This window comes from Schistocerca piceifrons, chromosome 3 (assembly GCF_021461385.2).
Source record: "Schistocerca piceifrons isolate TAMUIC-IGC-003096 chromosome 3, iqSchPice1.1, whole genome shotgun sequence".
Classification (NCBI taxonomy): domain Eukaryota; kingdom Metazoa; phylum Arthropoda; class Insecta; order Orthoptera; family Acrididae; genus Schistocerca; species Schistocerca piceifrons.
This window is the reverse complement of record NC_060140.1, coordinates 81,188,927-81,216,905: the sequence shown is the minus strand read 5'-3', so window position 1 is coordinate 81,216,905 and position 27,979 is coordinate 81,188,927. Positions and strand designations below refer to the sequence as shown.

Sequence of the window (27,979 nt, the reverse complement as noted above, 5' to 3'; positions counted from 1 at the left end):
ATGCTATCATCCAAGGGAGTTGCAGCAAGTTGTTGCAAAAAAAATAGAGGTGGAGACGAAAACGTAGAGAGTCCAGAGCCGTGTGTCAGAAAGTGGCGTTGTCAGTTGTGCCCTCGAGAAAACGACAAGGGAGTGTCACCGGGAGTGTCACCGGGAGTGTCACCGGGAGTGTCACCGGGAGTGTCACCGGGAGTGTCACCGGGAGTGTCACCGGGAGTGTCACCGGGAGTGTCACCGGGAGTGTCACCGGGAGTGTCACCGGGAGTGTCACCGGGAGTGTCACCGGGAGTGTCACCGGGAGTGTCACCGGGAGTGTCACCGGGAGTGTCACCGGGAGTGTCACCGGGAGTGTCACCGGGAGTGTCACCGGGAGTGTCACCGGGAGTGTCACCGGGAGTGTCACCGGGAGTGTCACCGGGAGTGTCACCGGGAGTGTCACCGGGAGTGTCACCGGGAGTGTCACCGGGAGTGTCACCGGGAGTGTCACCGGGAGTGTCACCGGGAGTGTCACCGGGAGTGTCACCGGGAGTGTCACCGGGAGTGTCACCGGGAGTGTCACCGGGAGTGTCACCGGGAGTGTCACCGGGAGTGTCACCGGGAGTGTCACCGGGAGTGTCACCGGGAGTGTCACCGGGAGTGTCACCGGGAGTGTCACCGGGAGTGTCACCGGGAGTGTCACCGGGAGTGTCACCGGGAGTGTCACCGGGAGTGTCACCGGGAGTGTCACCGGGAGTGTCACCGGGAGTGTCACCGGGAGTGTCACCGGGAGTGTCACCGGGAGTGTCACCGGGAGTGTCACCGGGAGTGTCACCGGGAGTGTCACCGGGAGTGTCACCGGGAGTGTCACCGGGAGTGTCACCGGGAGTGTCACCGGGAGTGTCACCGGGAGTGTCACCGGGAGTGTCACCGGGAGTGTCACCGGGAGTGTCACCGGGAGTGTCACCGGGAGTGTCACCGGGAGTGTCACCGGGAGTGTCACCGGGAGTGTCACCGGGAGTGTCACCGGGAGTGTCACCGGGAGTGTCACCGGGAGTGTCACCGGGAGTGTCACCGGGAGTGTCACCGGGAGTGTCACCGGGAGTGTCACCGGGAGTGTCACCGGGAGTGTCACCGGGAGTGTCACCGGGAGTGTCACCGGGAGTGTCACCGGGAGTGTCACCGGGAGTGTCACCGGGAGTGTCACCGGGAGTGTCACCGGGAGTGTCACCGGGAGTGTCACCGGGAGTGTCACCGGGAGTGTCACCGGGAGTGTCACCGGGAGTGTCACCGGGAGTGTCACCGGGAGTGTCACCGGCAGTGTCACCGGGAGTGTCACCGGGAGTGTCACCGGCAGTGTCACCGGCAGTGTCACCGGCAGTGTCACCGGCAGTGTCACCGGCAGTGTCACCGGCAGTGTCACCGGCAGTGTCACCGGGAGTGTCACCGGGAGTGTCACCGGGAGTGTCACCGGGAGTGTCACCGGGAGTGTCACCGGGAGTGTCACCGGGAGTGTCACCGGGAGTGTCACCGGCAGTGTCACCGGCAGTGTCACCGGCAGTGTCACCGGGAGTGTCACCGGCAGTGTCACCGGGAGTGTCACCGGGAGTGTCACCGGGAGTGTCACCGGGAGTGTCACCGGGAGTGTCACCGGGAGTGTCACCGGGAGTGTCACCGGGAGTGTCACCGGGAGTGTCACCGGGAGTGTCACCGGGAGTGTCACCGGGAGTGTCACCGGGAGTGTCACCGGGAGTGTCACCGGGAGTGTCACCGGGAGTGTCACCGGGAGTGTCACCGGGAGTGTCACCGGGAGTGTCACCGGGAGTGTCACCGGGAGTGTCACCGGGAGTGTCACCGGGAGTGTCACCGGGAGTGTCACCGGGAGTGTCACCGGGAGTGTCACCGGGAGTGTCACCGGGAGTGTCACCGGGAGTGTCACCGGGAGTGTCACCGGGAGTGTCACCGGGAGTGTCACCGGGAGTGTCACCGGGAGTGTCACCGGGAGTGTCACCGGGAGTGTCACCGGGAGTGTCACCGGGAGTGTCACCGGGAGTGTCACCGGGAGTGTCACCGGGAGTGTCACCGGGAGTGTCACCGGGAGTGTCACCGGGAGTGTCACCGGGAGTGTCACCGGGAGTGTCACCGGGAGTGTCACCGGGAGTGTCACCGGGAGTGTCACCGGGAGTGTCACCGGGAGTGTCACCGGGAGTGTCACCGGGAGTGTCACCGGGAGTGTCACCGGGAGTGTCACCGGGAGTGTCACCGGGAGTGTCACCGGGAGTGTCACCGGGAGTGTCACCGGGAGTGTCACCGGGAGTGTCACCGGGAGTGTCACCGGGAGTGTCACCGGGAGTGTCACCGGGAGTGTCACCGGGAGTGTCACCGGGAGTGTCACCGGGAGTGTCACCGGGAGTGTCACCGGGAGTGTCACCGGGAGTGTCACCGGGAGTGTCACCGGGAGTGTCACCGGGAGTGTCACCGGGAGTGTCACCGGGAGTGTCACCGGGAGTGTCACCGGGAGTGTCACCGGGAGTGTCACCGGGAGTGTCACCGGGAGTGTCACCGGGAGTGTCACCGGGAGTGTCACCGGGAGTGTCACCGGGAGTGTCACCGGGAGTGTCACCGGGAGTGTCACCGGGAGTGTCACCGGGAGTGTCACCGGGAGTGTCACCGGGAGTGTCACCGGGAGTGTCACCGGGAGTGTCACCGGGAGTGTCACCGGGAGTGTCACCGGGAGTGTCACCGGGAGTGTCACCGGGAGTGTCACCGGGAGTGTCACCGGGAGTGTCACCGGGAGTGTCACCGGGAGTGTCACCGGGAGTGTCACCGGGAGTGTCACCGGGAGTGTCACCGGGAGTGTCACCGGGAGTGTCACCGGGAGTGTCACCGGGAGTGTCACCGGGAGTGTCACCGGGAGTGTCACCGGGAGTGTCACCGGGAGTGTCACCGGGAGTGTCACCGGGAGTGTCACCGGGAGTGTCACCGGGAGTGTCACCGGGAGTGTCACCGGGAGTGTCACCGGGAGTGTCACCGGGAGTGTCACCGGGAGTGTCACCGGGAGTGTCACCGGGAGTGTCACCGGGAGTGTCACCGGGAGTGTCACCGGGAGTGTCACCGGGAGTGTCACCGGGAGTGTCACCGGGAGTGTCACCGGGAGTGTCACCGGGAGTGTCACCGGGAGTGTCACCGGGAGTGTCACCGGGAGTGTCACCGGGAGTGTCACCGGGAGTGTCACCGGGAGTGTCACCGGGAGTGTCACCGGGAGTGTCACCGGGAGTGTCACCGGGAGTGTCACCGGGAGTGTCACCGGGAGTGTCACCGGGAGTGTCACCGGGAGTGTCACCGGGAGTGTCACCGGGAGTGTCACCGGGAGTGTCACCGGGAGTGTCACCGGGAGTGTCACCGGGAGTGTCACCGGGAGTGTCACCGGGAGTGTCACCGGGAGTGTCACCGGGAGTGTCACCGGGAGTGTCACCGGGAGTGTCACCGGGAGTGTCACCGGGAGTGTCACCGGGAGTGTCACCGGGAGTGTCACCGGGAGTGTCACCGGGAGTGTCACCGGGAGTGTCACCGGGAGTGTCACCGGGAGTGTCACCGGGAGTGTCACCGGGAGTGTCACCGGGAGTGTCACCGGGAGTGTCACCGGGAGTGTCACCGGGAGTGTCACCGGGAGTGTCACCGGGAGTGTCACCGGGAGTGTCACCGGGAGTGTCACCGGGAGTGTCACCGGGAGTGTCACCGGGAGTGTCACCGGGAGTGTCACCGGGAGTGTCACCGGGAGTGTCACCGGGAGTGTCACCGGGAGTGTCACCGGGAGTGTCACCGGGAGTGTCACCGGGAGTGTCACCGGGAGTGTCACCGGGAGTGTCACCGGGAGTGTCACCGGGAGTGTCACCGGGAGTGTCACCGGGAGTGTCACCGGGAGTGTCACCGGGAGTGTCACCGGGAGTGTCACCGGGAGTGTCACCGGGAGTGTCACCGGGAGTGTCACCGGGAGTGTCACCGGGAGTGTCACCGGGAGTGTCACCGGGAGTGTCACCGGGAGTGTCACCGGGAGTGTCACCGGGAGTGTCACCGGGAGTGTCACCGGGAGTGTCACCGGGAGTGTCACCGGGAGTGTCACCGGGAGTGTCACCGGGAGTGTCACCGGGAGTGTCACCGGGAGTGTCACCGGGAGTGTCACCGGGAGTGTCACCGGGAGTGTCACCGGGAGTGTCACCGGGAGTGTCACCGGGAGTGTCACCGGGAGTGTCACCGGGAGTGTCACCGGGAGTGTCACCGGGAGTGTCACCGGGAGTGTCACCGGGAGTGTCACCGGGAGTGTCACCGGGAGTGTCACCGGGAGTGTCACCGGGAGTGTCACCGGGAGTGTCACCGGGAGTGTCACCGGGAGTGTCACCGGGAGTGTCACCGGGAGTGTCACCGGGAGTGTCACCGGGAGTGTCACCGGGAGTGTCACCGGGAGTGTCACCGGGAGTGTCACCGGGAGTGTCACCGGGAGTGTCACCGGGAGTGTCACCGGGAGTGTCACCGGGAGTGTCACCGGGAGTGTCACCGGGAGTGTCACCGGGAGTGTCACCGGGAGTGTCACCGGGAGTGTCACCGGGAGTGTCACCGGGAGTGTCACCGGGAGTGTCACCGGGAGTGTCACCGGGAGTGTCACCGGGAGTGTCACCGGGAGTGTCACCGGGAGTGTCACCGGGAGTGTCACCGGGAGTGTCACCGGGAGTGTCACCGGGAGTGTCACCGGGAGTGTCACCGGGAGTGTCACCGGGAGTGTCACCGGGAGTGTCACCGGGAGTGTCACCGGGAGTGTCACCGGGAGTGTCACCGGGAGTGTCACCGGGAGTGTCACCGGGAGTGTCACCGGGAGTGTCACCGGGAGTGTCACCGGGAGTGTCACCGGGAGTGTCACCGGGAGTGTCACCGGGAGTGTCACCGGGAGTGTCACCGGGAGTGTCACCGGGAGTGTCACCGGGAGTGTCACCGGGAGTGTCACCGGGAGTGTCACCGGGAGTGTCACCGGGAGTGTCACCGGGAGTGTCACCGGGAGTGTCACCGGGAGTGTCACCGGGAGTGTCACCGGGAGTGTCACCGGGAGTGTCACCGGGAGTGTCACCGGGAGTGTCACCGGGAGTGTCACCGGGAGTGTCACCGGGAGTGTCACCGGGAGTGTCACCGGGAGTGTCACCGGGAGTGTCACCGGGAGTGTCACCGGGAGTGTCACCGGGAGTGTCACCGGGAGTGTCACCGGGAGTGTCACCGGGAGTGTCACCGGGAGTGTCACCGGGAGTGTCACCGGGAGTGTCACCGGGAGTGTCACCGGGAGTGTCACCGGGAGTGTCACCGGGAGTGTCACCGGGAGTGTCACCGGGAGTGTCACCGGGAGTGTCACCGGGAGTGTCACCGGGAGTGTCACCGGGAGTGTCACCGGGAGTGTCACCGGGAGTGTCACCGGGAGTGTCACCGGGAGTGTCACCGGGAGTGTCACCGGGAGTGTCACCGGGAGTGTCACCGGGAGTGTCACCGGGAGTGTCACCGGGAGTGTCACCGGGAGTGTCACCGGGAGTGTCACCGGGAGTGTCACCGGGAGTGTCACCGGGAGTGTCACCGGGAGTGTCACCGGGAGTGTCACCGGGAGTGTCACCGGGAGTGTCACCGGGAGTGTCACCGGGAGTGTCACCGGGAGTGTCACCGGGAGTGTCACCGGGAGTGTCACCGGGAGTGTCACCGGGAGTGTCACCGGGAGTGTCACCGGGAGTGTCACCGGGAGTGTCACCGGGAGTGTCACCGGGAGTGTCACCGGGAGTGTCACCGGGAGTGTCACCGGGAGTGTCACCGGGAGTGTCACCGGGAGTGTCACCGGGAGTGTCACCGGGAGTGTCACCGGGAGTGTCACCGGGAGTGTCACCGGGAGTGTCACCGGGAGTGTCACCGGGAGTGTCACCGGGAGTGTCACCGGGAGTGTCACCGGGAGTGTCACCGGGAGTGTCACCGGGAGTGTCACCGGGAGTGTCACCGGGAGTGTCACCGGGAGTGTCACCGGGAGTGTCACCGGGAGTGTCACCGGGATCGTGTCACCGGGAGTGTCACCGGGAGTGTCACCGGGAGTGTCACCGGGAGTGTCACCGGGAGTGTCACCGGGAGTGTCACCGGGAGTGTCACCGGGAGTGTCACCGGGAGTGTCACCGGGAGTGTCACCGGGAGTGTCACCGGGAGTGTCACCGGGAGTGTCACCGGGAGTGTCACCGGGAGTGTCACCGGGAGTGTCACCGGGAGTGTCACCGGGAGTGTCACCGGGAGTGTCACCGGGAGTGTCACCGGAGTGTCACCGGGAGTGTCACCGGGAGTGTCACCGGGAGTGTCACCGGGAGTGTCACCGGGAGTGTCACCGGGAGTGTCACCGGGAGTGTCACCGGGAGTGTCACCGGGAGTGTCACCGGGAGTGTCACCGGGAGTGTCACCGGGAGTGTCACCGGGAGTGTCACCGGGAGTGTCACCGGGAGTGTCACCGGGAGTGTCACCGGGAGTGTCACCGGGAGTGTCACCGGGAGTGTCACCGGGAGTGTCACCGGGAGTGTCACCGGGAGTGTCACCGGGAGTGTCACCGGGAGTGTCACCGGGAGTGTCACCGGGAGTGTCACCGGGAGTGTCACCGGGAGTGTCACCGGGAGTGTCACCGGGAGTGTCACCGGGAGTGTCACCGGGAGTGTCACCGGGAGTGTCACCGGGAGTGTCACCGGGAGTGTCACCGGGAGTGTCACCGGGAGTGTCACCGGGAGTGTCACCGGGAGTGTCACCGGGAGTGTCACCGGGAGTGTCACCGGGAGTGTCACCGGGAGTGTCACCGGGAGTGTCACCGGGAGTGTCACCGGGAGTGTCACCGGGAGTGTCACCGGGAGTGTCACCGGGAGTGTCACCGGGAGTGTCACCGGGAGTGTCACCGGGAGTGTCACCGGGAGTGTCACCGGGAGTGTCACCGGGAGTGTCACCGGGAGTGTCACCGGGAGTGTCACCGGGAGTGTCACCGGGAGTGTCACCGGGAGTGTCACCGGGAGTGTCACCGGGAGTGTCACCGGGAGTGTCACCGGGAGTGTCACCGGGAGTGTCACCGGGAGTGTCACCGGGAGTGTCACCGGGAGTGTCACCGGGAGTGTCACCGGGAGTGTCACCGGGAGTGTCACCGGGAGTGTCACCGGGAGTGTCACCGGGAGTGTCACCGGGAGTGTCACCGGGAGTGTCACCGGGAGTGTCACCGGGAGTGTCACCGGGAGTGTCACCGGGAGTGTCACCGGGAGTGTCACCGGGAGTGTCACCGGGAGTGTCACCGGGAGTGTCACCGGGAGTGTCACCGGGAGTGTCACCGGGAGTGTCACCGGGAGTGTCACCGGGAGTGTCACCGGGAGTGTCACCGGGAGTGTCACCGGGAGTGTCACCGGGAGTGTCACCGGGAGTGTCACCGGGAGTGTGTGTCACCGGGAGTGTCACCGGGAGTGTCACCGGGAGTGTCACCGGGAGTGTCACCGGGAGTGTCACCGGGAGTGTCACCGGAGTGTCACCGGGAGTGTCCCGGGAGTGTCACCGGGAGTGTCACCGGGAGTGTCACCGGGAGTGTCACCGGGAGTGTCACCGGGAGTGTCACCGGGAGTGTCACCGGGAGTGTCACCGGGAGTGTCACGGGAGTGTCACCGGGAGTGTCACCGGGAGTGTCACCGGGAGTGTCACCGGGAGTGTCACCGGGAGTGTCACGGAGTGTCACGGGAGTGTCACCGGGAGTGTCACCGGGAGTGTCACCGGGAGTGGTCACCGGGAGTGTCACCGGGAGTGTCACCGGGAGTGTCACCGGAGTGTCACCGGGAGTGTCCACCGGGAGTGTCACCGGGAGTGTCACCGGGAGTGTCACCGGGGAGTGTCACCGGGAGTGTCACCGGGAGTGTCCACCGGGAGTGTCACCGGGAGTGTCACCGGGAGTGTCACCGGGAGTGGTCACCGGGAGTGTCACCGGGAGTGTCACCGGGAGTGTCACCGGGAGTGTCACCGGGAGTGTCACCGGGAGTGTCACCGGGAGTGTCACCGGGAGTGTCACCCGGGAGTGTCACCGGGAGTGTCACCGGGGAGTGTCACCGGGAGTGTCACCGGGAGTGTCACCGGGAGTGTCACCGGGAGTGTCACCGGGAGTGTCACCGGGAGTGTCACCGGGAGTGTCACCGGGAGTGTCACCGGGAGTGTCACCGGAGTGTCACCGGGAGTGTCACCGGGAGTGTCACCGGGAGTGTCACCGGGAGTGTCACCGGGAGTGTCACCGGGAGTGTCACCGGGAGTGTCACCGGGAGTGTCACCGGGAGTGTCACCGGGAGTGTCACCGGGAGTGTCACCGGGAGTGTCACCGGGAGTGTCACCGGGAGTGTCACCGGGAGTGTCACCGGGAGTGTCACCGGGAGTGTCACCGGGAGTGTCACCGGGAGTGTCACCGGGAGTGTCACCGGGAGTGTCACCGGGAGTGTCACCGGGAGTGTCACCGGGAGTGTCACCGGGAGTGTCACCGGGAGTGTCACCGGGAGTGTCACCGGGAGTGTCACCGGGAGTGTCACCGGGAGTGTCCACCGGGAGTGTCACCGGGAGTGTCACCGGGAGTGTCACCGGGAGTGTCACCGGGAGTGTCACCGGGAGTGTCACCGGGAGTGTCACCGGGAGTGTCACCGGGAGTGTCACCGGGAGTGTCACCGGGAGTGTCACCGGGAGTGTCACCGGGAGTGTCACCGGGAGTGTCACCGGGAGTGTCACCGGGAGTGTCACCGGGAGTGTCACCGGGAGTGTCACCGGGAGTGTCACCGGGAGTGTCACCGGGAGTGTCACCGGGAGTGTCACCGGGAGTGTCACCGGGAGTGTCACCGGGAGTGTCACCGGGAGTGTCACCGGGAGTGTCACCGGGAGTGTCACCGGGAGTGTCACCGGGAGTGTCACCGGGAGTGTCACCGGGAGTGTCACCGGGAGTGTCACCGGGAGTGTCACCGGGAGTGTCACCGGGAGTGTCACCGGGAGTGTCACCGGGAGTGTCACCGGGAGTGTCACCGGGAGTGTCACCGGGAGTGTCACCGGGAGTGTCACCGGGAGTGTCACCGGGAGTGTCACCGGGAGTGTCACCGGGAGTGTCACCGGGAGTGTCACCGGGAGTGTCACCGGGAGTGTCACCGGGAGTGTCACCGGGAGTGTCACCGGGAGTGTCACCGGGAGTGTCACCGGGAGTGTCACCGGGAGTGTCACCGGGAGTGTCACCGGGAGTGTCACCGGGAGTGTCACCGGGAGTGTCACCGGGAGTGTCACCGGGAGTGTCACCGGGAGTGTCACCGGGAGTGTCACCGGGAGTGTCACCGGGAGTGTCACCGGGAGTGTCACCGGGAGTGTCACCGGGAGTGTCACCGGGAGTGTCACCGGGAGTGTCACCGGGAGTGTCACCGGGAGTGTCACCGGGAGTGTCACCGGGAGTGTCACCGGGAGTGTCACCGGGAGTGTCACCGGGAGTGTCACCGGGAGTGTCACCGGGAGTGTCACCGGGAGTGTCACCGGGAGTGTCACCGGGAGTGTCACCGGGAGTGTCACCGGGAGTGTCACCGGGAGTGTCACCGGGAGTGTCACCGGGAGTGTCACCGGGAGTGTCACCGGGAGTGTCACCGGGAGTGTCACCGGGAGTGTCACCGGGAGTGTCACCGGGAGTGTCACCGGGAGTGTCACCGGGAGTGTCACCGGGAGTGTCACCGGGAGTGTCACCGGGAGTGTCACCGGGAGTGTCACCGGGAGTGTCACCGGGAGTGTCACCGGGAGTGTCACCGGGAGTGTCACCGGGAGTGTCACCGGGAGTGTCACCGGGAGTGTCACCGGGAGTGTCACCGGGAGTGTCACCGGGAGTGTCACCGGGAGTGTCACCGGGAGTGTCACCGGGAGTGTCACCGGGAGTGTCACCGGGAGTGTCACCGGGAGTGTCACCGGGAGTGTCACCGGGAGTGTCACCGGGAGTGTCACCGGGAGTGTCACCGGGAGTGTCACCGGGAGTGTCACCGGGAGTGTCACCGGGAGTGTCACCGGGAGTGTCACCGGGAGTGTCACCGGGAGTGTCACCGGGAGTGTCACCGGGAGTGTCACCGGGAGTGTCACCGGGAGTGTCACCGGGAGTGTCACCGGGAGTGTCACCGGGAGTGTCACCGGGAGTGTCACCGGGAGTGTCACCGGGAGTGTCACCGGGAGTGTCACCGGGAGTGTCACCGGGAGTGTCACCGGGAGTGTCACCGGGAGTGTCACCGGGAGTGTCACCGGGAGTGTCACCGGGAGTGTCACCGGGAGTGTCACCGGGAGTGTCACCGGGAGTGTCACCGGGAGTGTCACCGGGAGTGTCACCGGGAGTGTCACCGGGAGTGTCACCGGGAGTGTCACCGGGAGTGTCACCGGGAGTGTCACCGGGAGTGTCACCGGGAGTGTCACCGGGAGTGTCACCGGGAGTGTCACCGGGAGTGTCACCGGGAGTGTCACCGGGAGTGTCACCGGGAGTGTCACCGGGAGTGTCACCGGGAGTGTCACCGGGAGTGTCACCGGGAGTGTCACCGGGAGTGTCACCGGGAGTGTCACCGGGAGTGTCACCGGGAGTGTCACCGGGAGTGTCACCGGGAGTGTCACCGGGAGTGTCACCGGGAGTGTCACCGGGAGTGTCACCGGGAGTGTCACCGGGAGTGTCACCGGGAGTGTCACCGGGAGTGTCACCGGGAGTGTCACCGGGAGTGTCACCGGGAGTGTCACCGGGAGTGTCACCGGGAGTGTCACCGGGAGTGTCACCGGGAGTGTCACCGGGAGTGTCACCGGGAGTGTCACCGGGAGTGTCACCGGGAGTGTCACCGGGAGTGTCACCGGGAGTGTCACCGGGAGTGTCACCGGGAGTGTCACCGGGAGTGTCACCGGGAGTGTCACCGGGAGTGTCACCGGGAGTGTCACCGGGAGTGTCACCGGGAGTGTCACCGGGAGTGTCACCGGGAGTGTCACCGGGAGTGTCACCGGGAGTGTCACCGGGAGTGTCACCGGGAGTGTCACCGGGAGTGTCACCGGGAGTGTCACCGGGAGTGTCACCGGGAGTGTCACCGGGAGTGTCACCGGGAGTGTCACCGGGAGTGTCACCGGGAGTGTCACCGGGAGTGTCACCGGGAGTGTCACCGGGAGTGTCACCGGGAGTGTCACCGGGAGTGTCACCGGGAGTGTCACCGGGAGTGTCACCGGGAGTGTCACCGGGAGTGTCACCGGGAGTGTCACCGGGAGTGTCACCGGGAGTGTCACCGGGAGTGTCACCGGGAGTGTCACCGGGAGTGTCACCGGGAGTGTCACCGGGAGTGTCACCGGGAGTGTCACCGGGAGTGTCACCGGGAGTGTCACCGGGAGTGTCACCGGGAGTGTCACCGGGAGTGTCACCGGGAGTGTCACCGGGAGTGTCACCGGGAGTGTCACCGGGAGTGTCACCGGGAGTGTCACCGGGAGTGTCACCGGGAGTGTCACCGGGAGTGTCACCGGGAGTGTCACCGGGAGTGTCACCGGGAGTGTCACCGGGAGTGTCACCGGGAGTGTCACCGGGAGTGTCACCGGGAGTGTCACCGGGAGTGTCACCGGGAGTGTCACCGGGAGTGTCACCGGGAGTGTCACCGGGAGTGTCACCGGGAGTGTCACCGGGAGTGTCACCGGGAGTGTCACCGGGAGTGTCACCGGGAGTGTCACCGGGAGTGTCACCGGGAGTGTCACCGGGAGTGTCACCGGGAGTGTCACCGGGAGTGTCACCGGGAGTGTCACCGGGAGTGTCACCGGGAGTGTCACCGGGAGTGTCACCGGGAGTGTCACCGGGAGTGTCACCGGGAGTGTCACCGGGAGTGTCACCGGGAGTGTCACCGGGAGTGTCACCGGGAGTGTCACCGGGAGTGTCACCGGGAGTGTCACCGGGAGTGTCACCGGGAGTGTCACCGGGAGTGTCACCGGGAGTGTCACCGGGAGTGTCACCGGGAGTGTCACCGGGAGTGTCACCGGGAGTGTCACCGGGAGTGTCACCGGGAGTGTCACCGGGAGTGTCACCGGGAGTGTCACCGGGAGTGTCACCGGGAGTGTCACCGGGAGTGTCACCGGGAGTGTCACCGGGAGTGTCACCGGGAGTGTCACCGGGAGTGTCACCGGGAGTGTCACCGGGAGTGTCACCGGGAGTGTCACCGGGAGTGTCACCGGGAGTGTCACCGGGAGTGTCACCGGGAGTGTCACCGGGAGTGTCACCGGGAGTGTCACCGGGAGTGTCACCGGGAGTGTCACCGGGAGTGTCACCGGGAGTGTCACCGGGAGTGTCACCGGGAGTGTCACCGGGAGTGTCACCGGGAGTGTCACCGGGAGTGTCACCGGGAGTGTCACCGGGAGTGTCACCGGGAGTGTCACCGGGAGTGTCACCGGGAGTGTCACCGGGAGTGTCACCGGGAGTGTCACCGGGAGTGTCACCGGGAGTGTCACCGGGAGTGTCACCGGGAGTGTCACCGGGAGTGTCACCGGGAGTGTCACCGGGAGTGTCACCGGGAGTGTCACCGGGAGTGTCACCGGGAGTGTCACCGGGAGTGTCACCGGGAGTGTCACCGGGAGTGTCACCGGGAGTGTCACCGGGAGTGTCACCGGGAGTGTCACCGGGAGTGTCACCGGGAGTGTCACCGGGAGTGTCACCGGGAGTGTCACCGGGAGTGTCACCGGGAGTGTCACCGGGAGTGTCACCGGGAGTGTCACCGGGAGTGTCACCGGGAGTGTCACCGGGAGTGTCACCGGGAGTGTCACCGGGAGTGTCACCGGGAGTGTCACCGGGAGTGTCACCGGGAGTGTCACCGGGAGTGTCACCGGGAGTGTCACCGGGAGTGTCACCGGGAGTGTCACCGGGAGTGTCACCGGGAGTGTCACCGGGAGTGTCACCGGGAGTGTCACCGGGAGTGTCACCGGGAGTGTCACCGGGAGTGTCACCGGGAGTGTCACCGGGAGTGTCACCGGGAGTGTCACCGGGAGTGTCACCGGGAGTGTCACCGGGAGTGTCACCGGGAGTGTCACCGGGAGTGTCACCGGGAGTGTCACCGGGAGTGTCACCGGGAGTGTCACCGGGAGTGTCACCGGGAGTGTCACCGGGAGTGTCACCGGGAGTGTCACCGGGAGTGTCACCGGGAGTGTCACCGGGAGTGTCACCGGGAGTGTCACCGGGAGTGTCACCGGGAGTGTCACCGGGAGTGTCACCGGGAGTGTCACCGGGAGTGTCACCGGGAGTGTCACCGGGAGTGTCACCGGGAGTGTCACCGGGAGTGTCACCGGGAGTGTCACCGGGAGTGTCACCGGGAGTGTCACCGGGAGTGTCACCGGGAGTGTCACCGGGAGTGTCACCGGGAGTGTCACCGGGAGTGTCACCGGGAGTGTCACCGGGAGTGTCACCGGGAGTGTCACCGGGAGTGTCACCGGGAGTGTCACCGGGAGTGTCACCGGGAGTGTCACCGGGAGTGTCACCGGGAGTGTCACCGGGAGTGTCACCGGGAGTGTCACCGGGAGTGTCACCGGGAGTGTCACCGGGAGTGTCACCGGGAGTGTCACCGGGAGTGTCACCGGGAGTGTCACCGGGAGTGTCACCGGGAGTGTCACCGGGAGTGTCACCGGGAGTGTCACCGGGAGTGTCACCGGGAGTGTCACCGGGAGTGTCACCGGGAGTGTCACCGGGAGTGTCACCGGGAGTGTCACCGGGAGTGTCACCGGGAGTGTCACCGGGAGTGTCACCGGGAGTGTCACCGGGAGTGTCACCGGGAGTGTCACCGGGAGTGTCACCGGGAGTGTCACCGGGAGTGTCACCGGGAGTGTCACCGGGAGTGTCACCGGGAGTGTCACCGGGAGTGTCACCGGGAGTGTCACCGGGAGTGTCACCGGGAGTGTCACCGGGAGTGTCACCGGGAGTGTCACCGGGAGTGTCACCGGGAGTGTCACCGGGAGTGTCACCGGGAGTGTCACCGGGAGTGTCACCGGGAGTGTCACCGGGAGTGTCACCGGGAGTGTCACCGGGAGTGTCACCGGGAGTGTCACCGGGAGTGTCACCGGGAGTGTCACCGGGAGTGTCACCGGGAGTGTCACCGGGAGTGTCACCGGGAGTGTCACCGGGAGTGTCACCGGGAGTGTCACCGGGAGTGTCACCGGGAGTGTCACCGGGAGTGTCACCGGGAGTGTCACCGGGAGTGTCACCGGGAGTGTCACCGGGAGTGTCACCGGGAGTGTCACCGGGAGTGTCACCGGGAGTGTCACCGGGAGTGTCACCGGGAGTGTCACCGGGAGTGTCACCGGGAGTGTCACCGGGAGTGTCACCGGGAGTGTCACCGGGAGTGTCACCGGGAGTGTCACCGGGAGTGTCACCGGGAGTGTCACCGGGAGTGTCACCGGGAGTGTCACCGGGAGTGTCACCGGGAGTGTCACCGGGAGTGTCACCGGGAGTGTCACCGGGAGTGTCACCGGGAGTGTCACCGGGAGTGTCACCGGGAGTGTCACCGGGAGTGTCACCGGGAGTGTCACCGGGAGTGTCACCGGGAGTGTCACCGGGAGTGTCACCGGGAGTGTCACCGGGAGTGTCACCGGGAGTGTCACCGGGAGTGTCACCGGGAGTGTCACCGGGAGTGTCACCGGGAGTGTCACCGGGAGTGTCACCGGGAGTGTCACCGGGAGTGTCACCGGGAGTGTCACCGGGAGTGTCACCGGGAGTGTCACCGGGAGTGTCACCGGGAGTGTCACCGGGAGTGTCACCGGGAGTGTCACCGGGAGTGTCACCGGGAGTGTCACCGGGAGTGTCACCGGGAGTGTCACCGGGAGTGTCACCGGGAGTGTCACCGGGAGTGTCACCGGGAGTGTCACCGGGAGTGTCACCGGGAGTGTCACCGGGAGTGTCACCGGGAGTGTCACCGGGAGTGTCACCGGGAGTGTCACCGGGAGTGTCACCGGGAGTGTCACCGGGAGTGTCACCGGGAGTGTCACCGGGAGTGTCACCGGGAGTGTCACCGGTCGGAGTGTCACCGGGAGTGTCACCGGGAGTGTCACCGGGAGTGTCACCGGGAGTGTCACCGGGAGTGTCACCGGGAGTGTCACCGGGAGTGTCACCGGGAGTGTCACCGGGAGTGTCACCGGGAGTGTCACCGGGAGTGTCACCGGGAGTGTCACCGGGAGTGTCACCGGGAGTGTCACCGGGAGTGTCACCGGGAGTGTCACCGGGAGTGTCACCGGGAGTGTCACCGGGAGTGTCACCGGGAGTGTCACCGGGAGTGTCACCGGGAGTGTCACCGGGAGTGTCACCGGGAGTGTCACCGGGAGTGTCACCGGGAGTGTCACCGGGAGTGTCACCGGGAGTGTCACCGGGAGTGTCACCGGGAGTGTCACCGGGAGTGTCACCGGGAGTGTCACCGGGAGTGTCACCGGGAGTGTCACCGGGAGTGTCACCGGGAGTGTCACCGGGAGTGTCACCGGGAGTGTCACCGGGAGTGTCACCGGGAGTGTCACCGGGAGTGTCACCGGGAGTGTCACCGGGAGTGTCACCGGGAGTGTCACCGGTCGAGTGTCACCGGGAGTGTCACCGGGAGTGTCACCGGGAGTGTCACCGGGAGTGTCACCGGGAGTGTCACCGGGAGTGTCACCGGGAGTGTCACCGGGAGTGTCACCGGGAGTGTCACCGGGAGTGTCACCGGGAGTGTCACCGGGAGTGTCACCGGGAGTGTCACCGGGAGTGTCACCGGGAGTGTCACCGGGAGTGTCACCGGGAGTGTCACCGGGAGTGTCACCGGGAGTGTCACCGGGAGTGTCACCGGGAGTGTCACCGGGAGTGTCACCGGGAGTGTCACCGGGAGTGTCACCGGGAGTGTCACCGGGAGTGTCACCGGGAGTGTCACCGGGAGTGTCACCGGGAGTGTCACCGGGAGTGTCACCGGGAGTGTCACCGGGAGTGTCACCGGGAGTGTCACCGGGAGTGTCACCGGGAGTGTCACCGGGAGTGTCACCGGGAGTGTCACCGGGAGTGTCACCGGGAGTGTCACCGGGAGTGTCACCGGGAGTGTCACCGGGAGTGTCACCGGGAGTGTCACCGGGAGTGTCACCGGGAGTGTCACCGGGAGTGTCACCGGGAGTGTCACCGGGAGTGTCACCGGGAGTGTCACCGGGAGTGTCACCGGGAGTGTCACCGGGAGTGTCACCGGGAGTGTCACCGGGAGTGTCACCGGGAGTGTCACCGGGAGTGTCACCGGGAGTGTCACCGGGAGTGTCACCGGGAGTGTCACCGGGAGTGTCACCGGGAGTGTCACCGGGAGTGTCACCGGGAGTGTCACCGGGAGTGTCACCGGGAGTGTCACCGGGAGTGTCACCGGGAGTGTCACCGGGAGTGTCACCGGGAGTGTCACCGGGAGTGTCACCGGGAGTGTCACCGGGAGTGTCACCGGGAGTGTCACCGGGAGTGTCACCGGGAGTGTCACCGGGAGTGTCACCGGGAGTGTCACCGGGAGTGTCACCGGGAGTGTCACCGGGAGTGTCACCGGGAGTGTCACCGGGAGTGTCACCGGGAGTGTCACCGGGAGTGTCACCGGGAGTGTCACCGGGAGTGTCACCGGGAGTGTCACCGGGAGTGTCACCGGGAGTGTCACCGGGAGTGTCACCGGGAGTGTCACCGGGAGTGTCACCGGGAGTGTCACCGGGAGTGTCACCGGGAGTGTCACCGGGAGTGTCACCGGGAGTGTCACCGGGAGTGTCACCGGGAGTGTCACCGGGAGTGTCACCGGGAGTGTCACCGGGAGTGTCACCGGGAGTGTCACCGGGAGTGTCACCGGGAGTGTCACCGGGAGTGTCACCGGGAGTGTCACCGGGAGTGTCACCGGGAGTGTCACCGGGAGTGTCACCGGGAGTGTCACCGGGAGTGTCACCGGGAGTGTCACCGGGAGTGTCACCGGGAGTGTCACCGGGAGTGTCACCGGGAGTGTCACCGGGAGTGTCACCGGGAGTGTCACCGGGAGTGTCACCGGGAGTGTCACCGGGAGTGTCACCGGGAGTGTCACCGGGAGTGTCACCGGGAGTGTCACCGGGAGTGTCACCGGGAGTGTCACCGGGAGTGTCACCGGGAGTGTCACCGGGAGTGTCACCGGGAGTGTCACCGGGAGTGTCACCGGGAGTGTCACCGGGAGTGTCACCGGGAGTGTCACCGGGAGTGTCACCGGGAGTGTCACCGGGAGTGTCACCGGGAGTGTCACCGGGAGTGTCACCGGGAGTGTCACCGGGAGTGTCACCGGGAGTGTCACCGGGAGTGTCACCGGGAGTGTCACCGGGAGTGTCACCGGGAGTGTCACCGGGAGTGTCACCGGGAGTGTCACCGGGAGTGTCACCGGGAGTGTCACCGGGAGTGTCACCGGGAGTGTCACCGGGAGTGTCACCGGGAGTGTCACCGGGAGTGTCACCGGGAGTGTCACCGGGAGTGTCACCGGGAGTGTCACCGGGAGTGTCACCGGGAGTGTCACCGGGAGTGTCACCGGGAGTGTCACCGGGAGTGTCACCGGGAGTGTCACCGGGAGTGTCACCGGGAGTGTCACCGGGAGTGTCACCGGGAGTGTCACCGGGAGTGTCACCGGGAGTGTCACCGGGAGTGTCACCGGGAGTGTCACCGGGAGTGTCACCGGGAGTGTCACCGGGAGTGTCACCGGGAGTGTCACCGGGAGTGTCACCGGGAGTGTCACCGGGAGTGTCACCGGGAGTGTCACCGGGAGTGTCACCGGGAGTGTCACCGGGAGTGTCACCGGGAGTGTCACCGGGAGTGTCACCGGGAGTGTCACCGGGAGTGTCACCGGGAGTGTCACCGGGAGTGTCACCGGGAGTGTCACCGGGAGTGTCACCGGGAGTGTCACCGGGAGTGTCACCGGGAGTGTCACCGGGAGTGTCACCGGGAGTGTCACCGGGAGTGTCACCGGGAGTGTCACCGGGAGTGTCACCGGGAGTGTCACCGGGAGTGTCACCGGGAGTGTCACCGGGAGTGTCACCGGGAGTGTCACCGGGAGTGTCACCGGGAGTGTCACCGGGAGTGTCACCGGGAGTGTCACCGGGAGTGTCACCGGGAGTGTCACCGGGAGTGTCACCGGGAGTGTCACCGGGAGTGTCACCGGGAGTGTCACCGGGAGTGTCACCGGGAGTGTCACCGGGAGTGTCACCGGGAGTGTCACCGGGAGTGTCACCGGGAGTGTCACCGGGAGTGTCACCGGGAGTGTCACCGGGAGTGTCACCGGGAGTGTCACCGGGAGTGTCACCGGGAGTGTCACCGGGAGTGTCACCGGGAGTGTCACCGGGAGTGTCACCGGGAGTGTCACCGGGAGTGTCACCGGGAGTGTCACCGGGAGTGTCACCGGGAGTGTCACCGGGAGTGTCACCGGGAGTGTCACCGGGAGTGTCACCGGGAGTGTCACCGGGAGTGTCACCGGGAGTGTCACCGGGAGTGTCACCGGGAGTGTCACCGGGAGTGTCACCGGGAGTGTCACCGGGAGTGTCACCGGGAGTGTCACCGGGAGTGTCACCGGGAGTGTCACCGGGAGTGTCACCGGGAGTGTCACCGGGAGTGTCACCGGGAGTGTCACCGGGAGTGTCACCGGGAGTGTCACCGGGAGTGTCACCGGGAGTGTCACCGGGAGTGTCACCGGGAGTGTCACCGGGAGTGTCACCGGGAGTGTCACCGGGAGTGTCACCGGGAGTGTCACCGGGAGTGTCACCGGGAGTGTCACCGGGAGTGTCACCGGGAGTGTCACCGGGAGTGTCACCGGGAGTGTCACCGGGAGTGTCACCGGGAGTGTCACCGGGAGTGTCACCGGGAGTGTCACCGGGAGTGTCACCGGGAGTGTCACCGGGAGTGTCACCGGGAGTGTCACCGGGAGTGTCACCGGGAGTGTCACCGGGAGTGTCACCGGGAGTGTCACCGGGAGTGTCACCGGGAGTGTCACCGGGAGTGTCACCGGGAGTGTCACCGGGAGTGTCACCGGGAGTGTCACCGGGAGTGTCACCGGGAGTGTCACCGGGAGTGTCACCGGGAGTGTCACCGGGAGTGTCACCGGGAGTGTCACCGGGAGTGTCACCGGGAGTGTCACCGGGAGTGTCACCGGGAGTGTCACCGGGAGTGTCACCGGGAGTGTCACCGGGAGTGTCACCGGGAGTGTCACCGGGAGTGTCACCGGGAGTGTCACCGGGAGTGTCACCGGGAGTGTCACCGGGAGTGTCACCGGGAGTGTCACCGGGAGTGTCACCGGGAGTGTCACCGGGAGTGTCACCGGGAGTGTCACCGGGAGTGTCACCGGGAGTGTCACCGGGAGTGTCACCGGGAGTGTCACCGGGAGTGTCACCGGGAGTGTCACCGGGAGTGTCACCGGGAGTGTCACCGGGAGTGTCACCGGGAGTGTCACCGGGAGTGTCACCGGGAGTGTCACCGGGAGTGTCACCGGGAGTGTCACCGGGAGTGTCACCGGGAGTGTCACCGGGAGTGTCACCGGGAGTGTCACCGGGAGTGTCACCGGGAGTGTCACCGGGAGTGTCACCGGGAGTGTCACCGGGAGTGTCACCGGGAGTGTCACCGGGAGTGTCACCGGGAGTGTCACCGGGAGTGTCACCGGGAGTGTCACCGGGAGTGTCACCGGGAGTGTCACCGGGAGTGTCACCGGGAGTGTCACCGGGAGTGTCACCGGGAGTGTCACCGGGAGTGTCACCGGGAGTGTCACCGGGAGTGTCACCGGGAGTGTCACCGGGAGTGTCACCGGGAGTGTCACCGGGAGTGTCACCGGGAGTGTCACCGGGAGTGTCACCGGGAGTGTCACCGGGAGTGTCACCGGGAGTGTCACCGGGAGTGTCACCGGGAGTGTCACCGGGAGTGTCACCGGGAGTGTCACCGGGAGTGTCACCGGGAGTGTCACCGGGAGTGTCACCGGGAGTGTCACCGGGAGTGTCACCGGGAGTGTCACCGGGAGTGTCACCGGGAGTGTCACCGGGAGTGTCACCGGGAGTGTCACCGGGAGTGTCACCGGGAGTGTCACCGGGAGTGTCACCGGGAGTGTCACCGGGAGTGTCACCGGGAGTGTCACCGGGAGTGTCACCGGGAGTGTCACCGGGAGTGTCACCGGGAGTGTCACCGGGAGTGTCACCGGGAGTGTCACCGGGAGTGTCACCGGGAGTGTCACCGGGAGTGTCACCGGGAGTGTCACCGGGAGTGTCACCGGGAGTGTCACCGGGAGTGTCACCGGGAGTGTCACCGGGAGTGTCACCGGGAGTGTCACCGGGAGTGTCACCGGGAGTGTCACCGGGAGTGTCACCGGGAGTGTCACCGGGAGTGTCACCGGGAGTGTCACCGGGAGTGTCACCGGGAGTGTCACCGGGAGTGTCACCGGGAGTGTCACCGGGAGTGTCACCGGGAGTGTCACCGGGAGTGTCACCGGGAGTGTCACCGGGAGTGTCACCGGGAGTGTCACCGGGAGTGTCACCGGGAGTGTCACCGGGAGTGTCACCGGGAGTGTCACCGGGAGTGTCACCGGGAGTGTCACCGGGAGTGTCACCGGGAGTGTCACCGGGAGTGTCACCGGGAGTGTCACCGGGAGTGTCACCGGGAGTGTCACCGGGAGTGTCACCGGGAGTGTCACCGGGAGTGTCACCGGGAGTGTCACCGGGAGTGTCACCGGGAGTGTCACCGGGAGTGTCACCGGGAGTGTCACCGGGAGTGTCACCGGGAGTGTCACCGGGAGTGTCACCGGGAGTGTCACCGGGAGTGTCACCGGGAGTGTCACCGGGAGTGTCACCGGGAGTGTCACCGGGAGTGTCACCGGGAGTGTCACCGGGAGTGTCACCGGGAGTGTCACCGGGAGTGTCACCGGGAGTGTCACCGGGAGTGTCACCGGGAGTGTCACCGGGAGTGTCACCGGGAGTGTCACCGGGAGTGTCACCGGGAGTGTCACCGGGAGTGTCACCGGGAGTGTCACCGGGAGTGTCACCGGGAGTGTCACCGGGAGTGTCACCGGGAGTGTCACCGGGAGTGTCACCGGGAGTGTCACCGGGAGTGTCACCGGGAGTGTCACCGGGAGTGTCACCGGGAGTGTCACCGGGAGTGTCACCGGGAGTGTCACCGGGAGTGTCACCGGGAGTGTCACCGGGAGTGTCACCGGGAGTGTCACCGGGAGTGTCACCGGGAGTGTCACCGGGAGTGTCACCGGGAGTGTCACCGGGAGTGTCACCGGGAGTGTCACCGGGAGTGTCACCGGGAGTGTCACCGGGAGTGTCACCGGGAGTGTCACCGGGAGTGTCACCGGGAGTGTCACCGGGAGTGTCACCGGGAGTGTCACCGGGAGTGTCACCGGGAGTGTCACCGGGAGTGTCACCGGGAGTGTCACCGGGAGTGTCACCGGGAGTGTCACCGGGAGTGTCACCGGGAGTGTCACCGGGAGTGTCACCGGGAGTGTCACCGGGAGTGTCACCGGGAGTGTCACCGGGAGTGTCACCGGGAGTGTCACCGGGAGTGTCACCGGGAGTGTCACCGGGAGTGTCACCGGGAGTGTCACCGGGAGTGTCACCGGGAGTGTCACCGGGAGTGTCACCGGGAGTGTCACCGGGAGTGTCACCGGGAGTGTCACCGGGAGTGTCACCGGGAGTGTCACCGGGAGTGTCACCGGGAGTGTCACCGGGAGTGTCACCGGGAGTGTCACCGGGAGTGTCACCGGGAGTGTCACCGGGAGTGTCACCGGGAGTGTCACCGGGAGTGTCACCGGGAGTGTCACCGGGAGTGTCACCGGGAGTGTCACCGGGAGTGTCACCGGGAGTGTCACCGGGAGTGTCACCGGGAGTGTCACCGGGAGTGTCACCGGGAGTGTCACCGGGAGTGTCACCGGGAGTGTCACCGGGAGTGTCACCGGGAGTGTCACCGGGAGTGTCACCGGGAGTGTCACCGGGAGTGTCACCGGGAGTGTCACCGGGAGTGTCACCGGGAGTGTCACCGGGAGTGTCACCGGGAGTGTCACCGGGAGTGTCACCGGGAGTGTCACCGGGAGTGTCACCGGGAGTGTCACCGGGAGTGTCACCGGGAGTGTCACCGGGAGTGTCACCGGGAGTGTCACCGGGAGTGTCACCGGGAGTGTCACCGGGAGTGTCACCGGGAGTGTCACCGGGAGTGTCACCGGGAGTGTCACCGGGAGTGTCACCGGGAGTGTCACCGGGAGTGTCACCGGGAGTGTCACCGGGAGTGTCACCGGGAGTGTCACCGGGAGTGTCACCGGGAGTGTCACCGGGAGTGTCACCGGGAGTGTCACCGGGAGTGTCACCGGGAGTGTCACCGGGAGTGTCACCGGGAGTGTCACCGGGAGTGTCACCGGGAGTGTCACCGGGAGTGTCACCGGGAGTGTCACCGGGAGTGTCACCGGGAGTGTCACCGGGAGTGTCACCGGGAGTGTCACCGGGAGTGTCACCGGGAGTGTCACCGGGAGTGTCACCGGGAGTGTCACCGGGAGTGTCACCGGGAGTGTCACCGGGAGTGTCACCGGGAGTGTCACCGGGAGTGTCACCGGGAGTGTCACCGGGAGTGTCACCGGGAGTGTCACCGGGAGTGTCACCGGGAGTGTCACCGGGAGTGTCACCGGGAGTGTCACCGGGAGTGTCACCGGGAGTGTCACCGGGAGTGTCACCGGGAGTGTCACCGGGAGTGTCACCGGGAGTGTCACCGGGAGTGTCACCGGGAGTGTCACCGGGAGTGTCACCGGGAGTGTCACCGGGAGTGTCACCGGGAGTGTCACCGGGAGTGTCACCGGGAGTGTCACCGGGAGTGTCACCGGGAGTGTCACCGGGAGTGTCACCGGGAGTGTCACCGGGAGTGTCACCGGGAGTGTCACCGGGAGTGTCACCGGGAGTGTCACCGGGAGTGTCACCGGGAGTGTCACCGGGAGTGTCACCGGGAGTGTCACCGGGAGTGTCACCGGGAGTGTCACCGGGAGTGTCACCGGGAGTGTCACCGGGAGTGTCACCGGGAGTGTCACCGGGAGTGTCACCGGGAGTGTCACCGGGAGTGTCACCGGGAGTGTCACCGGGAGTGTCACCGGGAGTGTCACCGGGAGTGTCACCGGGAGTGTCACCGGGAGTGTCACCGGGAGTGTCACCGGGAGTGTCACCGGGAGTGTCACCGGGAGTGTCACCGGGAGTGTCACCGGGAGTGTCACCGGGAGTGTCACCGGGAGTGTCACCGGGAGTGTCACCGGGAGTGTCACCGGGAGTGTCACCGGGAGTGTCACCGGGAGTGTCACCGGGAGTGTCACCGGGAGTGTCACCGGGAGTGTCACCGGGAGTGTCACCGGGAGTGTCACCGGGAGTGTCACCGGGAGTGTCACCGGGAGTGTCACCGGGAGTGTCACCGGGAGTGTCACCGGGAGTGTCACCGGGAGTGTCACCGGGAGTGTCACCGGGAGTGTCACCGGGAGTGTCACCGGGAGTGTCACCGGGAGTGTCACCGGGAGTGTCACCGGGAGTGTCACCGGGAGTGTCACCGGGAGTGTCACCGGGAGTGTCACCGGGAGTGTCACCGGGAGTGTCACCGGGAGTGTCACCGGGAGTGTCACCGGGAGTGTCACCGGGAGTGTCACCGGGAGTGTCACCGGGAGTGTCACCGGGAGTGTCACCGGGAGTGTCACCGGGAGTGTCACCGGGAGTGTCACCGGGAGTGTCACCGGGAGTGTCACCGGGAGTGTCACCGGGAGTGTCACCGGGAGTGTCACCGGGAGTGTCACCGGGAGTGTCACCGGGAGTGTCACCGGGAGTGTCACCGGGAGTGTCACCGGGAGTGTCACCGGGAGTGTCACCGGGAGTGTCACCGGGAGTGTCACCGGGAGTGTCACCGGGAGTGTCACCGGGAGTGTCACCGGGAGTGTCACCGGGAGTGTCACCGGGAGTGTCACCGGGAGTGTCACCGGGAGTGTCACCGGGAGTGTCACCGGGAGTGTCACCGGGAGTGTCACCGGGAGTGTCACCGGGAGTGTCACCGGGAGTGTCACCGGGAGTGTCACCGGGAGTGTCACCGGGAGTGTCACCGGGAGTGTCACCGGGAGTGTCACCGGGAGTGTCACCGGGAGTGTCACCGGGAGTGTCACCGGGAGTGTCACCGGGAGTGTCACCGGGAGTGTCACCGGGAGTGTCACCGGGAGTGTCACCGGGAGTGTCACCGGGAGTGTCACCGGGAGTGTCACCGGGAGTGTCACCGGGAGTGTCACCGGGAGTGTCACCGGGAGTGTCACCGGGAGTGTCACCGGGAGTGTCACCGGGAGTGTCACCGGGAGTGTCACCGGGAGTGTCACCGGGAGTGTCACCGGGAGTGTCACCGGGAGTGTCACCGGGAGTGTCACCGGGAGTGTCACCGGGAGTGTCACCGGGAGTGTCACCGGGAGTGTCACCGGGAGTGTCACCGGGAGTGTCACCGGGAGTGTCACCGGGAGTGTCACCGGGAGTGTCACCGGGAGTGTCACCGGGAGTGTCACCGGGAGTGTCACCGGGAGTGTCACCGGGAGTGTCACCGGGAGTGTCACCGGGAGTGTCACCGGGAGTGTCACCGGGAGTGTCACCGGGAGTGTCACCGGGAGTGTCACCGGGAGTGTCACCGGGAGTGTCACCGGGAGTGTCACCGGGAGTGTCACCGGGAGTGTCACCGGGAGTGTCACCGGGAGTGTCACCGGGAGTGTCACCGGGAGTGTCACCGGGAGTGTCACCGGGAGTGTCACCGGGAGTGTCACCGGGAGTGTCACCGGGAGTGTCACCGGGAGTGTCACCGGGAGTGTCACCGGGAGTGTCACCGGGAGTGTCACCGGGAGTGTCACCGGGAGTGTCACCGGGAGTGTCACCGGGAGTGTCACCGGGAGTGTCACCGGGAGTGTCACCGGGAGTGTCACCGGGAGTGTCACCGGGAGTGTCACCGGGAGTGTCACCGGGAGTGTCACCGGGAGTGTCACCGGGAGTGTCACCGGGAGTGTCACCGGGAGTGTCACCGGGAGTGTCACCGGGAGTGTCACCGGGAGTGTCACCGGGAGTGTCACCGGGAGTGTCACCGGGAGTGTCACCGGGAGTGTCACCGGGAGTGTCACCGGGAGTGTCACCGGGAGTGTCACCGGGAGTGTCACCGGGAGTGTCACCGGGAGTGTCACCGGGAGTGTCACCGGGAGTGTCACCGGGAGTGTCACCGGGAGTGTCACCGGGAGTGTCACCGGGAGTGTCACCGGGAGTGTCACCGGGAGTGTCACCGGGAGTGTCACCGGGAGTGTCACCGGGAGTGTCACCGGGAGTGTCACCGGGAGTGTCACCGGGAGTGTCACCGGGAGTGTCACCGGGAGTGTCACCGGGAGTGTCACCGGGAGTGTCACCGGGAGTGTCACCGGGAGTGTCACCGGGAGTGTCACCGGGAGTGTCACCGGGAGTGTCACCGGGAGTGTCACCGGGAGTGTCACCGGGAGTGTCACCGGGAGTGTCACCGGGAGTGTCACCGGGAGTGTCACCGGGAGTGTCACCGGGAGTGTCACCGGGAGTGTCACCGGGAGTGTCACCGGGAGTGTCACCGGGAGTGTCACCGGGAGTGTCACCGGGAGTGTCACCGGGAGTGTCACCGGGAGTGTCACCGGGAGTGTCACCGGGAGTGTCACCGGGAGTGTCACCGGGAGTGTCACCGGGAGTGTCACCGGGAGTGTCACCGGGAGTGTCACCGGGAGTGTCACCGGGAGTGTCACCGGGAGTGTCACCGGGAGTGTCACCGGGAGTGTCACCGGGAGTGTCACCGGGAGTGTCACCGGGAGTGTCACCGGGAGTGTCACCGGGAGTGTCACCGGGAGTGTCACCGGGAGTGTCACCGGGAGTGTCACCGGGAGTGTCACCGGGAGTGTCACCGGGAGTGTCACCGGGAGTGTCACCGGGAGTGTCACCGGGAGTGTCACCGGGAGTGTCACCGGGAGTGTCACCGGGAGTGTCACCGGGAGTGTCACCGGGAGTGTCACCGGGAGTGTCACCGGGAGTGTCACCGGGAGTGTCACCGGGAGTGTCACCGGGAGTGTCACCGGGAGTGTCACCGGGAGTGTCACCGGGAGTGTCACCGGGAGTGTCACCGGGAGTGTCACCGGGAGTGTCACCGGGAGTGTCACCGGGAGTGTCACCGGGAGTGTCACCGGGAGTGTCACCGGGAGTGTCACCGGGAGTGTCACCGGGAGTGTCACCGGGAGTGTCACCGGGAGTGTCACCGGGAGTGTCACCGGGAGTGTCACCGGGAGTGTCACCGGGAGTGTCACCGGGAGTGTCACCGGGAGTGTCACCGGGAGTGTCACCGGGAGTGTCACCGGGAGTGTCACCGGGAGTGTCACCGGGAGTGTCACCGGGAGTGTCACCGGGAGTGTCACCGGGAGTGTCACCGGGAGTGTCACCGGGAGTGTCACCGGGAGTGTCACCGGGAGTGTCACCGGGAGTGTCACCGGGAGTGTCACCGGGAGTGTCACCGGGAGTGTCACCGGGAGTGTCACCGGGAGTGTCACCGGGAGTGTCACCGGGAGTGTCACCGGGAGTGTCACCGGGAGTGTCACCGGGAGTGTCACCGGGAGTGTCACCGGGAGTGTCACCGGGAGTGTCACCGGGAGTGTCACCGGGAGTGTCACCGGGAGTGTCACCGGGAGTGTCACCGGGAGTGTCACCGGGAGTGTCACCGGGAGTGTCACCGGGAGTGTCACCGGGAGTGTCACCGGGAGTGTCACCGGGAGTGTCACCGGGAGTGTCACCGGGAGTGTCACCGGGAGTGTCACCGGGAGTGTCACCGGGAGTGTCACCGGGAGTGTCACCGGGAGTGTCACCGGGAGTGTCACCGGGAGTGTCACCGGGAGTGTCACCGGGAGTGTCACCGGGAGTGTCACCGGGAGTGTCACCGGGAGTGTCACCGGGAGTGTCACCGGGAGTGTCACCGGGAGTGTCACCGGGAGTGTCACCGGGAGTGTCACCGGGAGTGTCACCGGGAGTGTCACCGGGAGTGTCACCGGGAGTGTCACCGGGAGTGTCACCGGGAGTGTCACCGGGAGTGTCACCGGGAGTGTCACCGGGAGTGTCACCGGGAGTGTCACCGGGAGTGTCACCGGGAGTGTCACCGGGAGTGTCACCGGGAGTGTCACCGGGAGTGTCACCGGGAGTGTCACCGGGAGTGTCACCGGGAGTGTCACCGGGAGTGTCACCGGGAGTGTCACCGGGAGTGTCACCGGGAGTGTCACCGGGAGTGTCACCGGGAGTGTCACCGGGAGTGTCAACGGGAGTGTCAACGGGAGTGTCAACGGGAGTGTCAACGGGAGTGTCAACGGGAGTGTCAACGGGAGTGTCAACGGGAGTGTCAACGGGAGTGTCACCGGGAGTGTCACCGGGAGTGTCACCGGGAGTGTCAACGGGAGTGTCAACGGGAGTGTCAACGGGAGTGTCAACGGGAGTGTCAACGGGAGTGTCAACGGGAGTGTCAACGGGAGTGTCAACGGGAGTGTCAACGGGAGTGTCACCGGGAGTGTCACCGGGAGTGTCACCGGGAGTGTCACCGGGAGTGTCAACGGGAGTGTCAACGGGAGTGTCAACGGGAGTGTCAACGGGAGTGTCAACGGGAGTGTCAACGGGAGTGTCAACGGGAGTGTCGGCTTGAAGTTCACGCTATATCTCGATCTTCCGTAAAACTTTGCCAGTCTTGGGGATTTTGCGTTCTAATTTGTTGCAGACAGACTAAGTGTCTCTAGATATCGCCCAACAATCAAAGTTTGTCTTCACAAAGCACTGAGGAGCACTTGGGAAACTGTCCCAAATGGCTACTACGCTTTTGGTTTGCACTAACGACACTGTTGTGTGTTTTCAAAGCCCTACACACAGTTTGTCACTTAGATTTGCGTGAAGGAGTAGCAGGAGGGGATGTGCTAGGTTTTTGTAAGCACAC

General features: G+C 66.3%; 1 protein-coding gene across 1 annotated transcript; it reads left to right on the top strand.

Annotated features, from left to right (window-relative positions):
- Positions 1-27,694, top strand: LOC124788412 (mucin-19-like). The gene is made up of 4 exons (XM_047255677.1): positions 1-6,050; positions 6,136-8,524; positions 8,574-15,588; positions 15,636-27,694. The coding sequence occupies exons 1-4, from the start codon at positions 1-3 to the stop codon at positions 27,692-27,694; spliced, it is 27,513 nt and encodes a 9,170-aa protein (XP_047111633.1).
- Positions 27,695-27,979: the final 285 nt, after the last annotated feature.